This window comes from Protopterus annectens, chromosome 13.part0 (assembly GCF_019279795.1).
Source record: "Protopterus annectens isolate FY-2018-M chromosome 13.part0, PAN1.0, whole genome shotgun sequence".
NCBI classification, from domain to species: Eukaryota; Metazoa; Chordata; order Ceratodontiformes; family Protopteridae; genus Protopterus; species Protopterus annectens.
This window is the reverse complement of record NC_056747.1, coordinates 1,335,075,658-1,335,093,590: the sequence shown is the minus strand read 5'-3', so window position 1 is coordinate 1,335,093,590 and position 17,933 is coordinate 1,335,075,658. Positions and strand designations below refer to the sequence as shown.

General features: G+C 40.8%; 1 protein-coding gene across 1 annotated transcript in view; it reads right to left on the bottom strand.

Annotated features, from left to right (window-relative positions):
- The window catches only part of RDM1 (RAD52 motif containing 1), a 502,099-nt gene that overhangs the window by 345,623 nt on the left and 138,543 nt on the right, over positions 1–17,933 (bottom strand). Inside the window, exon 4 of the mRNA XM_044055362.1 lies at positions 13,234–13,396. Within this exon, the coding sequence (XP_043911297.1) occupies positions 13,234–13,396 (163 nt within the window). The remainder of the gene's footprint in view (positions 1–13,233; positions 13,397–17,933) is intronic.

The following is a 17,933-nucleotide window of genomic DNA, read 5'->3' as shown; positions in this document are numbered from 1 at the left end:
ATGCATTCAAGGACACACAAGGTAAGTACAAGCTCCCAGAGACAGACCAGAGAAACCACCTTCTGTGCTTCAGGTGTTGAGGTCGAACTACCTGAAAAAACACTCCTTGTGGATGTCCTTTGCAGTCAGCCCACTTCTCATTCCCTCCCTAGTACCAGCCAAGTGTGCACAGTAGTGCAGAGTATCTTAAGGCTAAAAAGTAAAGAAAAAAAATTACAACCCAACTTAATGGCTGCCTAAATGATGGCTACTTTCAGTCAATCCTCATCCATTGATGAGGAATGAATAGGCCATTTAGTTAAAAAGTAAGCTGTTGACATTGACTGTCAGGCACTGGGAGCAAAGTGTGGAAAAAAAAAAAGTAAAGGCCAACAGTTGTTAGCTCCCCAAACCAATGCACATACCCTTAAGCTAAAAATAAATAAATCACCACCCAAGCATTTAAAATTATATAAATTATATAATTATATGTATAAGCAGTTGTAAACACTGCAGAAAGAAAATGTAAAACTAACATGTTTAAAACAGACAGATAGCACTGAGAAAACTTCCTGCTAGCAGTTTATAGGGACATATCAATACCAGTTGCTAAAAAGATGTATTGAATTCCTGATAAATGTAACTCAGAAGTCCAACACAATTATGCAGGCAAAATGACATGCAGCTTTAACTCTCTTTCAGGAATGCCATCCACTGTGCTGAATCTAGAAGTAAGGCAGCACCTGACAAAAGCTAACAGCATTTCACTCTTTGTAAAAAGAGTCCAAGTCACTTCTTCCCATTTGGATTTCAAATTGGACAGGTTTCCTGTTGACAGAGGCTTTTAGCCTAGTGGGTAGGCTGAGTCCAATGAACTAGTGTCCAGATATGGCAATGTATTCAGAGAATGTAAATGAGTTTAAAAAATGAGAAGTTTGTTTCATACCTTAAGTACACTTTACTATGCGGAATGTACAACCAGTGTTTATGAAAACAAAAACTATAAACATTTGCTTTAGCTAAATACAGCTTCTTTACAACTCCAGTCTCTGATGAATGACATCATTTTATAATGATAAAACAACAAAGGCAGGTATGTGCTCATTTAAAGACAGAGGCTGATTTTCAAATACATTCTCCCCAACCCCAAAGTAATACCTGCAAGCGTATAAGTGTATTTTCTGCTCCATATATACAGAGGCTAAACATTTTTCACAGCTTTTTTCCCCCTCAGTGGATCCCTAAGTGTTTGGTTCCAACAGGGTACACCTCAGATAGCTGGTGGAATGATGTCATAATAGCAATATAATGTCTGTTGCATAATAATATATATTGGACTGGAAACAAGACTAATGCTGACCTGCTTGTAATGTAGTCCTGCTTCCCTATCCATTTCTAATTTAAGTTGCAGATGACATATTAGTACAACAAATCACTTCAAATACATTCTAAAAAGCAAGCATTGATAAAATGGTACAAATTAATACCTGTAACAGTAAGGTTTACTGTTAATGCCAAGTACAGTTGGCACCCGCATCTAAGGGATTATTGTCATTTTTTTCGGGTCATCTCGTGAGTAAACTAGTTATCAAGCCTTTTATCATTCATGGTCATGTGAAAGGTATATACTGCAGTAATTAACAGACATTAAATTCAAAGGAGAAAAATAAGAACATAAAACTGTGCTTCGGTTTTCCCTTGCAATAATTAATACAGGAATCAGAATAATTATGAAAAACTAAGGCTTCAAGCTAAGGCACTCACTCTAATGCACCCTCTCCATAATCCAAAGGGGCAGGAAAAAAACGGTGACTCAGCAGTATGACACTGGACAATTTCAGAGAGTAGTGTGGTTTATAGCTTGATAAATGTATATCTCTGGTACACTACATACTTGTAAACCATAGCTTCAGCATGTTGTAAATGAGCCTACTAAGTCTATAGACTAAAGCAAAGACAGATTTATTCTGCTTCTGTAATTAGCCATGGTATAATTCACATTACTTTTTTATACAGTAAAAATCTATGTTTTTAACATAGGACATGTTAAAAACAATGTCCTACTTAATTGCATATACCCTCAAATAATCTCAGCTACCTCTGATGGCATACAGGGATAAAGCCTGGATTATGACTTGGGCAACCCTGCATAGATTAGTAGCTCAGGAGATTGACAGAGCAGTCAGGGGATGCCCATTCTGAGTGAGGAATTAGGGCAGAACTGGTCATGTACTGCAAATCTCCTGGAGGTAGGGGTGGGATGCAAATATGCAACCTGAGGTAGGCTTTAGACTCACAGTGCCACTGATGGACAGAAGCATTCAAGTCGGGTGTTGTAGGCGGCTTAAGCAGTGATGTGGCTCATATGCCCCTCCACCCAGGGGTGGGTTAGACCATTAGAAATGCCCTCAATTGTCAGAATCCTGGCAAGGGGACAAAAACATCATCATGACTGCATGAATGATGGCCCTCCACTGGCCAGCTTTCTCTCCTGCACTTTGAGAGGAGTCATCTCACTATTCAGGGATCTAGAGTCATCATCAGTTGGAAGAAGGCTTGATGATTTGGAGGCACGGAGGAAAAAAATGTAAAAAATGAATAATCCCCTTAGATTTCTGGATTACACTTCAACAGTAATCATTCTGGGTTTACAGATATGCAAGGAGGGGAGGGGTTCAGGCTAAAACACAGTGGGCAGAAAAAAATCACATGGGGAATCTGATCACAGCCACAATAAACCTCAAGAACACGGTGACAAGTCTGTGTCAAGCAGTAATAAGATTTTTGGGTTGTATGACTATGGAAAGACTCAAGGCTAGAAGAGATGATTCTGCCAGTTTGTAGTATTTTGGTGCGAGAATACATACAGGAAGGTTAAGGTTTCTTAATTTGATCCACTGGTCCTACTTCTCATTGTTCTATTTTTTTTTCTTTTAAATAGAATCCCATCACATTTCCCCCAAATGCATTATATACCCATTTCATACAGTTTGCCCTCTTGTCAGATGAAATGTCAAACTTCTCTAGCATGTCCTCAGATGTCACTCCCTCTGTTACACATAGTCCTACATGCTTTCCTCTGCACACTTTCCGGCATTGTGCTTTCTTTTCTTTGTGTAAAGTCAGTGGCACAGATGGTGTAGTTTTCAAATTAAGTGGATTAACTAGTGCCTGGGAAACAGGTATCAAAACACTCCCAATACTGGATCGGATCCCCCTCCCCATATACTGCAATCACTTTGTTTGCCTTTGCACATACCCTCTCACTTTATGCATGATGAGGAAGACTTTCAGTAATAACTCTCAGGATCCTTCCCTGTTCCGGGCTCATTTCTTTATTCTGCCTATAGGTTATTCCCTGGTTGCACCACCTTACATTTGGGAAGGATGACATGAAGGTGCCATTTAGATCCTGCCTCTGATCTTCTGATGTCTTTCTTCATACTTGACTCATCTGTCACCCCTCCTTATCATGGTGTCATTTACAGACTGATCCACTTTTTCATGCACTGCCTAAGATCAGTGACAAGCAAATGAAACTGATGTAGACAAAGGTCTGATCCACACATTATGACCACCACCCATCACAGTCTTACACAGTTCACCCATGAATATTAATTTATGTTCTCAGTTCAACAATTTGCTGTCACTCCTCTCTGCCTCATATTTATAGACACTTGTCAAGAATTGAGACAATGACTTTGTGGGAATACACAGATATTACATCCACAGGAATTGCCTTGTCCAGCTCCTTGATGATTCAAAAGCTGAGCAAGTCTGCATGACAGATCTGCCCAAGATGAATCCAGGCTGGGGTTCACAAAGTAGGCAGTTGTGCTTTATGAGCCTTATAAACCCTGGCTTTGATGCTGCCCACTACTGAGATTAGACTTACTGGTCTGTACTCCTGGGTAGTTCTCACACTCCCACTATTGATTAGCACCACTATTAACTGCATCTGCTCTCCTATTAGCTTGGCCAGAGGTTTCACCAAAATCCCATCATGTTCCTGTTAGGTTCCTTGGTAGAATCATACCTGACCCACTTGTCATATCCTCCTTTAGACCCCCCTCAGTGTCTTTTCCATTATGTTTGCTGTTATTTCCCAGTCTACCCATTCCTTATCTTCATTTGGCTTACCTTCAAAGACTGGTACTAACCCAATAACTTCTTTGGTAAACTCCAATGCAAAAAAAGATTTCAGAATTTTCACCTGTTACTTGGATTCCTTATATTTGTCCCTTCTCAATTTAATCTTTCAGTTTTTCAGGGTTTATCACTCTCTGAAGTTAAACCCCCCCACCTTCTCTCCCTCTCTCTTTTCCATTATTTCCTTTCAGTTTTCAGGAGCTTTTTGAAATTCCAGTTTTAATCACCACATGTTCTTTTCAGCAATCATCTCTTTTATACATCGAATTCCCAAATTCCTTTCCTTTTCCCCTTATGATGATCCCAAACACCCTACTGAACCAGAACGTTGGAGTTTTACTTTTCAAACCTTTATCCAGCTCTTCTCAGACTGCACCTCCTTTATGTTTTTCTCTGTGTTTTTCGATATTTAAATCCACTCCTTCATTACCCTGACCACCTCCCCATATTGCTTTTAATATAACCAACTTTATAAGGCCATCTATATGGTGACAGGAATAAAACCCCGATTGTGCCCCAGTCCATATGAGCTTGAATAGTAGCTTGAGCGATGACGGAGCTGGAAAGTGTAAGGTGAAAGTAAATAGGCAATTATTGGCTTGCCCACCCTGGGATAAAGCCCACAGCTGGACCAGGTAGGATGACTGTGATGCTTGTTTTTATTTGACGATGCAAAATATGCTGCAAGAAAGGAAATGATGCAAACATTCATTAACAGCTGCAAGTAATATACAATAGTCTCAGCTGAAGGACAATTGTAGGATTGTAGCAAAAAACTCTTGAACCAACCACAGATGAAAACCCTCCATTTGCTTGACTCTATCTCTTAAAAGGGTTTGAGTTCTTATCGTTAAAATGGATCAACAGGATGACTTGGGGTAGGTACAGGGAAGATTTGATGGTCACAATGGGATCATCAACCAAAAAAAAACTGCTTGCTTAGAATCCTGTCCCTGGTCTTTCTAGCTGTACAGTGCTCCTTTGTGACCAACATGAACAAAACTGTACTGTAGTCATTTTTAGCCAGACATAGCTCTGATCTGCAGATTCGTCATATTGCCTTTGCTACAGAGGTTCCATATGATACCTTCAGTTCAAATACTTCTGTTTCAACATCTACAAACTCTGCTGTTTTCCGTACTAACTTTGGATGCAGGGATCTCCAGTCATGACAATCCTCTTCTTTCCTCCCCACTCTTGTTCCTCTACTCTAGTACCATAGCTATGGTGGGGGAAAGTGGGGAGCTGCCTTGGATACAATCTTTTACATTGTGCAATTGTCACCTCATAAATGTTGACGACTGGCTCAAGTGCAGCAACAACATTCAATTAAGGAGTAAAAGCAGATATCCATCTGCTTAAATAACTGTCTCTGTAGTGTGAGTGTGCATATGCAGCAAAAGTCACTTACTATAGTTAATGGTTACAAAGGACCCTTTTAATTTTTTTGGCCCACAACATTGTGTTGGGGGGGGGGGGCACCACTCTGTGGAATGCCGAGGGCATCAACTGACTTCACTATGGCACTATTCCTTGCTAACTTAAATTAAATTTTAATTATGTTAGTAGCTGGTAGAGAATGCTGATGTTATCCTTTTTATCTTTTGCTCTATGCACCTTTACTGCTACAAAGCTGTTCCTTCCTCCCCTTCATCAACCCAACCATTCTTTCCCGCTTATTATTTGCCCAAACTCCTCATTTTCATCTTCCTCCTATCTGTCCCTTAAAACAGAATATCAGCAGACAAGCTTGTGGCCTAAGGGGACAATGATCAATCATGCCTGTGTCAACAAAAGTTACCAGAAGTGTCAAATGGGGAGGGGGGGGGGGGGCAGGTGATGGTACAGCAAACTTGAAGAGGCTTATATCCTATTCCTTTTTCTCACCCATCCCTACTAAACTTTTCCTCCCTAAACATTTAGTACCAGGGTGCCACCAAGCCACATCCCCTTCCATTAAGATCCCATGTTTACATTATCCCAACCTCAACAGAGCCATTCTCCAGTACTGATGCTTTCAGTTCAGTCGTTTTCGTTTCTAGATCTGTAGTGTTCCAGAGTACCAACTTTATCCATTTCCCATATCCTACTGTCTTACATGTTGTTTCAGGACCTCACGCAATTTATATCTTGAGTAACTGAACCTAAACTTTCCACTGACATTTTTCTAGCATCGCTGTTTTCTCTTATTTCTCCTCATTACTTGTTTTTCTAATTTATCCTTTCTTTTTAGGATCAATCCCTTTATGAATTCCTCCTTCCCATTATACCTTTTTCATGCTATTCTTTCTGCTACCAGGTTCTAGTCTTCTTGAATTCTGCCTTCACCTTACCACTTCATAGGTAGGTACTAGGCTATCGGCCCTGGGCCTATTCAAGCCCAGCCAAAAAGGTACCCTGGCTTTTGCCACACAAGAAAATTATTTTCCTGTGCCACTGTCGAGCAGAGCCACAGAGGTGATCCCAGGGGTAAATTTCCTATTTCCCATCCAGTCATCAAGATTTTTCTTGAAGAGTGCTAATGAGGAGCTTTGTTTGATATATATAGGTAGTTTAGTCCAGAGTATGGGAAGTCTCTGGGACAGGAATTTATCCCTCCGGCAAGTTCTGTTTATTGTACAAGGTTTAGGTCCCTAGAATGTGTAGCTCGGAGGGACAGGGATTTCCTTAAGTGGAGCATGTCCAACAGCTCTGGGTTTGACATAGCTTTGTATGTTAGGTAGAGATCACCTCTGAGTAGGCGATATGCGACGGAGTAAAGCTGGAGTTTTTTGAGACTGTCTCCGTACGGCATCTGTTTGAGGCCGGTAATCCTCTTTGTGAGGTATTTCTGCGGCCTTTCCAGTTGTTGTAGATGTCTTGTGAGGTACATACCAAAAGGGGCGTTGTACTCTATAATGGGTCTAATGAGTGATGAGTAGAGGGGGAACAATGACCTCTTTTTTTCTGGATGAGAAACCTTTTGTGATGAGGTGTGCCACGTAAAAGGATTTCCTGACTACTGTGGCGATGTGATTATCAAAGGAGAGACTACTGTCCACCTGTGTCCCAAGGTCTCTTATCACACTTTCGGTGTTAAGTATACTACCGCCTATGTTGTAGTTCATGGGTACAGAGTTTTTACCAAAGTGGATGACAATGCACTTTTTGGCACTGAGCTTGAGGCCATGGCTTTGACACCAGGCATCTGTCTCAGTGAGGCCCTTTTGTAGGATGTCCACATCATTAGAAGTTTCGATTATGACTCCTAGTTTACAGTCATCTGCGAACTTCATTAGCCAAACACCTTCTGTGTTAGCCTGTACTTCAGAGAAGTAGATACCAAACAGGAGAGGACCTAGGACTGAACCCTATGGTACTCCACTTGTCACTGGTCTGAAGTCGGATTTGGTGTCTGCTACTTTCACAGTGTGGGTTCTGTCAGTGAGCCAGTTGGCAACTCATCTTATGACATGGGGATTTATACCTAGTTTAGTGAGTTATCTATAATTCCAGAGTGGGGGATGGTGTTGAAAACCTTGGCAAGATCTAGATAGGCTGTGTGAACCACCTTACCCTTGTCTACGGCTTTGGTGACTGCTTCAAAGAAGTCTATCGGGTTTAGGAGACATGATCTGCCTTTTACAAACTTGAACTGGGTGGGATCCAGAGTTTGGAGATTACCAATATCTTTGTTTATAAGTTCCATAATGATACGTTCCATGGCCTTGCAGACCAGGCTCGCCAGGCTAATGGGGCGGTAGTTCCCGGGGTCCGTGGTGGCTCCCCCCTTGTGGAGTGGGATAACCGTTGCTGTGCGCCATTCAGCAGGCACAAAGCGTGAGGTGAGATTCCATTTCCATCCTGGTTTAAAGACATTTGTTGCAAGTGCCTTTCTAAGTCACTGTTTTAGTAATACAAAGGAGCCACACTACAGCCTCTCCCTGCTAACCAGCTTCTTATTCTCCAAGACTCTCCTTCCCCTTTCATTGGGTAACACAATGCTCCTTATCCCAATGCCAAAGCCAGAAAATAGGTTCATAAGCTGATAAGTTATTTACTACACAACTGATTAGGTAGATAATCTGTAGTGCAGCCACTGCAGTTCTACTGACTGCTACCCCTTTCTGCAAGGGTTTGTGGGGAAACATCAGGAGTGCATTTGGCAGGGGATCTCCAGTCATGACAATCCTCTTCTTTCCTCCCCACTCTTGTTCCTCTACTCTAGTACCATAGCTATGGTGGGGGAAAGTGGGGAGCTGCCTTGGATACAATCTTTTACATTGTGCAATTGTCACCTCATAAATGTTGACGACTGGCTCAAGTGCAGCAACAACATTCAATTAAGGAGTAAAAGCAGATATCCATCTGCTTAAATAACTGTCTCTGTAGTGTGAGTGTGCATATGCAGCAAAAGTCACTTACTATAGTTAATGGTTACAAAGGACCCTTTTAATTTTTTTGGCCCACAACATTGTGTTGGGGGGGGGGGGCACCACTCTGTGGAATGCCGAGGGCATCAACTGACTTCACTATGGCACTATTCCTTGCTAACTTAAATTAAATTTTAATTATGTTAGTAGCTGGTAGAGAATGCTGATGTTATCCTTTTTATCTTTTGCTCTATGCACCTTTACTGCTACAAAGCTGTTCCTTCCTCCCCTTCATCAACCCAACCATTCTTTCCCGCTTATTATTTGCCCAAACTCCTCATTTTCATCTTCCTCCTATCTGTCCCTTAAAACAGAATATCAGCAGACAAGCTTGTGGCCTAAGGGGACAATGATCAATCATGCCTGTCTCAACAAAAGTTACCAGAAGTGTCAAATGGGGAGGGGGGGGGGACAGGTGATGGTACAGCAAACTTGAAGAGGCTTATATCCTATTCCTTTTTCTCACCCATCCCTACTAAACTTTTCCTCCCTAAACATTTAGTACCAGGGTGCCACCAAGCCACATCCCCTTCCATTAAGATCCCATGTTTCCATTATCCCAACCTCAACAGAGCCATTCTCCAGTACTGATGCTTTCAGTTCAGTCTTTTTCGTTTCTAGATCTGTAGTGTTCCAGAGTACCAACTTTATCCATTTCCCATATCCTACTGTCTTACATGTTGTTTCAGGACTTCACGCAATTTATATCTTGAGTAACTGAACCTAAACTTTCCACTGACATTTTTCTAGCATCGCTGTTTTCTCTTATTTCTCCTCATTACTTGTTTTTCTAATTTATCCTTTCTTTTTAGGATCAATCCCTTTATGAATTCCTCCTTCCCATTATACCTTTTTCATGCTATTCTTTCTGCTACCAGGTTCTAGTCTTCTTGAATTCTGCCTTCACCTTACCACTTCATAGGTAGGTACTAGGCTATCGGCCCTGGGCCTATTCAAGCCCAGCCAAAAAGGTACCCTGGCTTTTGCCACACAAGAAAATTATTTTCCTGTGCCACTGTCGAGCAGAGCCACAGAGGTGATCCCAGGGGTAAATTTCCTATTTCCCATCCAGTCATCAAGATTTTTCTTGAAGAGTGCTAATGAGGAGCTTTGTTTGATATATATAGGTAGTTTAGTCCAGAGTATGGGAAGTCTCTGGGACAGGAATTTATCCCTCCGGCAAGTTCTGTTTATTGTACAAGGTTTAGGTCCCTAGAATGTGTAGCTCGGAGGGACAGGGATTTCCTTAAGTGGAGCATGTCCAACAGCTCTGGGTTTGACATAGCTTTGTATGTTAGGTAGAGATCACCTCTGAGTAGGCGATATGCACGGAGTAAAGCTGGAGTTTTTGAGACTGTCTCCGACGGCATCTGTTTGAGGCCGGTAATCCTCTTTGTGAGGTATTTCATGCGGCCTTTCCAGTTGTTGTAGATGTCTTGTGAGGTACATACCAAAAGGGGCGTTGTACTCTATAATGGGTCTAATGAGTGATGAGTAGAGGGGAACAATGACCTCTTTTTCTGGATGAGAAACCTTTTGTGATGAGGTGTGCCACGTAAAAGGATTTCCTGACTACTGTGGCGATGTGATTATCAAAGGAGAGACTACTGTCCACCTGTGTCCCAAGGTCTCTTATCACACTTTCGGTGTTAAGTATACTACCGCCTATGTTGTAGTTCATGGGTACAGAGTTTTTACCAAAGTGGATGACAATGCACTTTTTGGCACTGAGCTTGAGGCCATGGCTTTGACACCAGGCATCTGTCTCAGTGAGGCCCTTTTGTAGGATGTCCACATCATTAGAAGTTTCGATTATGACTCCTAGTTTACAGTCATCTGCGAACTTCATTAGCCAAACACCTTCTGTGTTAGCCTGTACTTCAGAGAAGTAGATACCAAACAGGAGAGGACCTAGGACTGAACCCTATGGTACTCCACTTGTCACTGGTCTGAAGTCGGATTTGGTGTCTGCTACTTTCACAGTGTGGGTTCTGTCAGTGAGCCAGTTGGCAACTCATCTTATGACATGGGGATTTATACCTAGTTTAGTGAGTTATCTATAATTCCAGAGTGGGGGATGGTGTTGAAAACCTTGGCAAGATCTAGATAGGCTGTGTGAACCACCTTACCCTTGTCTACGGCTTTGGTGACTGCTTCAAAGAAGTCTATCGGGTTTAGGAGACATGATCTGCCTTTTACAAACTTGAACTGGGTGGGATCCAGAGTTTGGAGATTACCAATATCTTTGTTTATAAGTTCCATAATGATACGTTCCATGGCCTTGCAGACCAGGCTCGCCAGGCTAATGGGGCGGTAGTTCCCCGGGTCCGTGGTGGCTCCCCCCTTGTGGAGTGGGATAACCGTTGCTGTGCGCCATTCAGCAGGCACAAAGCGTGAGGTGAGATTCCATTTCCATCCTGGTTTAAAGACATTTGTTGCAAGTGCCTTTCTAAGTCACTGTTTTAGTAATACAAAGGAGCCACACTACAGCCTCTCCCTGCTAACCAGCTTCTTATTCTCCAAGACTCTCCTTCCCCTTTCATTGGGTAACACAATGCTCCTTATCCCAATGCCAAAGCCAGAAAATAGGTTCATAAGCTGATAAGTTATTTACTACACAACTGATTAGGTAGATAATCTGTAGTGCAGCCACTGCAGTTCTACTGACTGCTACCCCTTTCTGCAAGGGTTTGTGGGGAAACATCAGGAGTGCATTTGCAGTTAACCACCAATTCATCCAGACTGCGTTTGAAGGGGCTGAAGGAACTACTTTACTTACTATACATATCCACAGCTAGTGGGGTTGGGCTTTATTGGCCTGAAATTGTCCATTAAAATGACGAAACAAGTCACGGGCATTCAGAATCGCCAATTAGCAGAAACACCTGACGTTCGTAAGGGTAATTTGCATATATCCCATGTGCCTCTGGCACATGAGGTTTGGGAGGTCACACAGTGGAAGTTCTAGCTTTGCTGGAGTTTTCATTTTGTTTTTAAAAATTAAAAATACAGGAATAATGCTCATAAAATTGGAAGCAAAGAATAGATGTGCATGTGCAACCTCAGAGAGACAAAGCAATCAACTTCTCGTTAAGCACAGATAACTGTGGTGGCTACAGGTTATCAGACACTATCAACAGCAGAGGTTATTAAAATGTGACATCTATTGGAAACATTTAAGCAAACTTCTAGCCTTGCAAATGTATTTGTGTGTTCTAAGCTGATGTTTAAATATGCAGATTACAAAACAGTGAAACACTGCTCATTTAACAATAAGGCAGCCACTTTTCACACTGCTACAGAGCAGAAACTAGAAACACAAGGTTCGAATACACATGCAGCCAGGTACAGTATTCAAATATAACTAATGGGGGCTTTTGCCATTCTTAAAAGACATGTTTAATGCTGCAATTGAAAAAGAAAGACACCCATTGCCTAATATGTCAACCAGAAATCGCTCGCAATATTTTCAGACTGTTTTACCCTCATGTTTCCGTGTTTTATGATGTGCTACCAAGAAACACAAACATTGCTTGGTGTAAAGCTGGAGGGAGACAAATGGTCTAACCAAACTATTCAGATGTTGTAGTTTACTACATAAAGATGTGCTTTCCCCAGCTGTCTCGAGACATTTTACAGCCTACTACATTCTTTTGGTTAACCATTACCAGTGGAAATATTTTCCTGGTGCCCACCACACTTTCTATGAGGTAATACCTTTATATCATTTTTAAATTGTGCTTCTTCAACATGGTGGTCCTTCCCTTGTCCCACCTGTTAAAAAAATTTATGCCCATTTATTTCTCCCTAAAGTGCCTCCAAAATGGTATTGATTTTATTTTGGATATATCAGAATTAAAATGTTGCTGTATTATTTTATCTGAAATACAATAAACAAGTTATATTAAGTCAATCAAGTCTATTAAGCATGTTATTCTAGAAAGATGAGTCACCATGTAGTCAACAGATTATAGGTTCATAGGTTGGTACTAGGCCCTTGGGCCTATACAAGCCTAGCCATAACAATTCCCTGGCTATTTCTTCCCACACTATTTACTTCCCTGGACCCCTGTCTAGCAGGGCGACTGACGTGATCCCCGGGGTACAGTATAAAAAATATAAATGTACCAGTCTCCACCATAACATCAGATTTTACCTCTTGATTGTATGTCAGAATGTGAAGAACTCTGAAAAAATAACTTGCAAGGCTATGTGTATGCACACTTTCCTGTATATTTGTGCGCAAGTACGGGTGTATCTGCATGTGTATGCGCGTGTGTGTGTGTGTGTGTGTGTGTGTGTGTGTGTGTGTGTGTGTGTGTGTGTGTGTGTGTGTGTGTATATTACACACGTGTGGGTGTGTGTATCCCCCTCTTTGAGTACTTGATGTATTGTGTTGAGAACAGGAAGGTGTTCTTGCACTTATGCTCTCCATAGTGACCCTAAAATATGGATGCAATTAAAACTATCCAGTATAAATATGCAAACAAAAATATACATGTGTAGTTGCACTTCCTCTGTTTATATTGGTTAGTTTGTATATACTATTTTCCTATGTTCAGTTAATCTTATTTAAAAGTGTAAGCCTTCACAGATTCCAGTTAAGTACTGCAAACTGCAAGATAAGAGATGAGTGTTAGAGAATACAACTCATCTCAATAAAGAGAAGTATTTCAAGAATAACTCACTGTACCTTTATTATTTTCTAGATCCTCTTCTGCAACACCAACTCCTCGACTGTGCACTGCATGATTTCTAAAGTTTATCTCTACAACACAAAGGAATTTCAAATTTCGAGATGGCAGCAACTTTGCTTCCTCATCTTCAAGCTGTTCAGTTCCAGAGATATTCTGTAGCTGGTAAGAAGAAGAAAGAAAAGATTAGAAGAGAAGACCGCCATTATCCCCTTTACATCTGCACCAGCCTGCAACAAGGGCAGCTTGACGCACTGCACCAGTTTTTCTTTTAGAGGTTTCCCACTTCTGTCCCACCCTTTCAATTTTAGCTATTATTGTGGAAAAATCCATTCAGTGAATTTATTGTTTTGTGATTTTGCCAAAATTAAACCATGACAGAATTTTCCAGCTGTTTAACAGGGTCTATATTACGTTATCAAAAACCTGTATCATCGAACACCACAACACAGACACACACAGGCTGAACCGCAAATACGCCGAACACCCTAAACCGCAAATTTACAAATCTCGAACTATCATAGTCAGCCAACATCACTGCGCGCTACATACTACATACCCAAACATAATAAATAAAACACATACTTTCACAAACCAAACCCTACTTCTAACCCTACACTAAACCTTACATACATTACTATCTATGCACTTACCTTAACCCGCACCCTAACCCTAAGGTCCGTAACTATCGCACACTTACCCTACAGACATATACCCAAACAAAACAAATAATCCACACACATATAGTTAACAAAACCCTACACTAAACCTTACATACATTACCTATCTATGCACTTACCTTAACCCGCACCCTAACCCTAAGGTCCGTAACTAGCGCACACTTACCTTACAGAACTATACCGCAGACGGGCCAACCATGACACTTCGACATTTCGCAGTTTTGTACATTCACCGTTACTGTAGTTCGCGCTTTACATGTCGGTCTTCTAGTGTTCGATGATACGGGTTTTCGATAACGTGATATAGACCCGTTTAACAGATTCCCTAAAACGTGCAGATGGAAAACTAACACTAGAGGATCCCCAATCTTAACAATATGCAGCTTGGTGAATTTAGTAGATTTCTGTTTACAGAGATGGCTTGATGGGTTACAATGGATGATCAAAACACCTACACACTGTGCAACATGAATAACAAATTTGTAGTGAAATCTGTTAAAACTACTGAACTGTCTGCTCTGCATGTCGCCATGTGTAGATAAGCAAAGTATGATTTACAATCCCTTACCCCATCCCTGTACAGCCTATAGGAACAGCAGTCCAACAGCAGTACAAGTTCAAACTGAGAGGCAGTAAGAAATTCCTTCTTCTCTGTCTAGTAAACACACCCAGAAGTGGCTAAAAGGCTTTTCTGTAATCACACATTGTAAATTCATAAACACACCTGTTTATCAGCAGTCACAACTAGCTAACTATACTGTCCTACTAGCCTCCTTTCTATGTTTATCAACATCTTGGAGGTCAGCTGACCCACATCATGTAATTGGGATGTACAAGCTCCCAGAATTCAGTTAGGTGGGCTTGGTGCAGTGCTCATCTCCTTCAGTACCGACAGAGTGATGTGGGATAATGCAGCATGTGACAGGCTCATCATATCTATACCAAGTAAGCTAGTTTAGTCTGCACATTTGCTCCTCATCTTATCATTATCTCAGGCTGGCGTCCTACCAGGGAACAGTCCAAGTTTCCACATACATCCACTATTCTATTACCGTACAGCAACATGTCTGTATATAAATAAGGTTTGTTGTACTCACCCTACCCATAGGTCGCCATCTTCCTACCAGGGAACAGTCCAAGTTTCCACATACATTCACTATTCTATTACCGTACAGCAACATGTCTGTATATAAATAAGGTTTGTTGTACTCACCCTACCCATAAGTAGCCATCTTCCTACCAGGGAACAGTCCAAGTTTCCACATACATTCACTATTCTATTACCGTACAGCTACAGGTCTGTATATAAATAAGGTTTGTTGTACTCACCCTACCCACAGGTAGCCATCTTCCTACCAGGGAACAGTCCAAGTTTCCACATACATCCACTATTCTATTACCGTACAGCTACATGTCTGTATATAAATAAGGTTTGTTGTACTCACCCTACCCATAGGTAGCCATCTTCCTACCAGGGAACAGTCCAAGTTTCCACATACATTCACTATTCTATTACTGTACAGCTACATGTCTGTATATAAATAAGGTTTGTTGTACTCACCCTACCCATAGGTCGCCCTCTTTCAGTAAGGTGAGAAGTGTGTGCCAATCCTCATGCTATCTGTATTTCTACATGACTAAACTATAGTCAGCCATGTGGCTAGCTAACATTAACAAGGTTATATGAAGGATAAACTTATGATGCAGGAAGCTCCTAATCAAATACACTGTATAAGTTCAAGCCTGGTCATAGTTATGCATAGATATGACGCAGGTTTAATACCAAGGCCAGCACAATTTCAGTTTCATTGTTAATTTGTTGGAACCACATATTGCACTAGAAAAATGACGGTGAATACATTCTAGAATAAAGACGGTGAATACCTAATGTATGTTGTGACAAATGGCATTATAAGAAGTGGACTGCAAACCCGACAGAGGAAATTGTTCAAGTAAGTATGACAATGTTACGTGGATGGTGGCTTTAATAAAAGCACAGAGTAGAATCATGCATATAGTAAATAATGTATAAATGCTGAAAAACATCCAAGTTCTGAGATATTCTCCTGTCAAAGCATGAAAATAAAGCAGAGCAACATGAAAGTCAGGTTTCTGAAAGCTCGAGATAGACCTTAGTTGTCTAACAGCATGCATATTGTACTTCTTGGAGAAATTCTGAAAGTTTCCTGAGAAACGGTAAAAGCAAACACTGTCAAAGACAGAAGCCAAATAAATACGGCTACAGGCAGACATTCAAAAAGGAATTATTGTAAACACCGACATAAATAAAATGTGAAATAAATATTTTTAAATAAACATAAAAAATTAGAAAGAATAATAAATCTAATAAAATGAGAGGAAGGGACCCTCAAATTGGGCTTATCTGATGAGCAAACCAGAAAAAAAAATAGTCACTGGATACTGTGAAGCATCAGAGGGCTTCCTTCTTTCGGTGGCAGAAAGAGGACTGAACACTTACTTCCTCTAACAGTTCAAGGCCTCCATCTCAGGATATGATCAGCCAATCAGCTGTCACAGGAAGACAGAAGCAGGGAAACTTGAGCTTTTGAAAGCTGGGCAGTACTGGGTTACCTTGGCAGCTAACTCAAAATACCACAGACAGCTGGAATGATTAATGTGCATAGATTGTTAAGTTTTACATAAGAATATGTGTTACTATAAAAAGAGTTGTTCAAAATCTAGAACACAGGAAGATAAACAGAGCAGCCCAAAGAAAGAAAGGAGGGGAGGAGGTACAAGGAAGATAAAACAGAAAAGATGATAAAGGCGGTTATAGTTGTCATAATAAAGTTTTGTGCAGCAGCGGTATGGCACACATTCATATAGCTAGGTTAGCGCCAGTTTAACCAGGGGGGGTGATGCAGGTGCACATCCATTTGCCCATCAGGTGTTGCTTAAGTTGATATTTAAAATCTTTCAGGTTACAGACTGTTCTTAAGTGGAATGGGATGGCATTCTGGTTATTAGCAATGCAATGTGAATACAAGGAGTATCCTGCATTACTGTTAGGTTTAGTTATGGATAGTAATGATTTGTTAGTAGAGCGCAGGGGTCTCTTAGTAGTACAAGGTTAAATGATGGAATGAAGAGTTAAGACGTTTTCAGGATTATGCAGTAGTTTGAAAGTTGTAATTGTGACTGCAACAGAGAATTATCTCGTTTGAGGTAGTTTAGTTGTTTTAGAGAGAGGCAGTGGTAAGATCTATATTGTTGGTTGATTGTAAATGACTACTTTATTATAACATTGTTCTAGTTTGGCTGATAGAGGAGTTGATTGGTTAGGAAATGAGAGACATAATAGTTAAGGTCTCCTTCATTAAAATTGCAATATCCCGACCTATCTTCTTACAAGTGTCATTAATTAACTGATACACTGCTGGGGCAACTAGTTTACACACTAGTCTGTTTACATCAAGACTCTCCTAAAACAAAATAACCTTATTTCTGTACAAATTAGGTTGAAAATGCATCATTTTTAGAATAGTAACTTTGAAAATTCAGCATTTACTATGAAAGTCACAAGTAATAGTCTTGTCTTGTTCTCATCAGTAGGATCAACTACAAACATTTTCACACAATTTTTCTTGGAGTGGTGGCACGCCACTTGCATTCAAGACACACTCTGCCTGTCATATTCTTTTAAACTTTAGACAATCCTACCTTGCTGCAAAAACGCCAGTCACTAAACACGACATGAATGAAAAAGTGCCCTCTACTAGGGTTTCAGCTGAAATGTAAAATGCAGATTCTGCTACTTGCTAATTTAGCACAAGGAAAAAAGTAAACAGCGTGGTAGTCATTCATATTAACTACTAGCTCTCATGCTGTTCTAAACAGCTCCACCTGTCTGTGGAAACACCAGTCACAGGAAATTAATAATTAATGAACAAGATGTCTCTCAATGACCTTTTCAGCTGAGGTGTAAAATGCTCTACAAGTCTAGGAGACTTCTCCATGCCTCACTTGTCTCCATGCAGAAAATCTTTATGTAAATTATG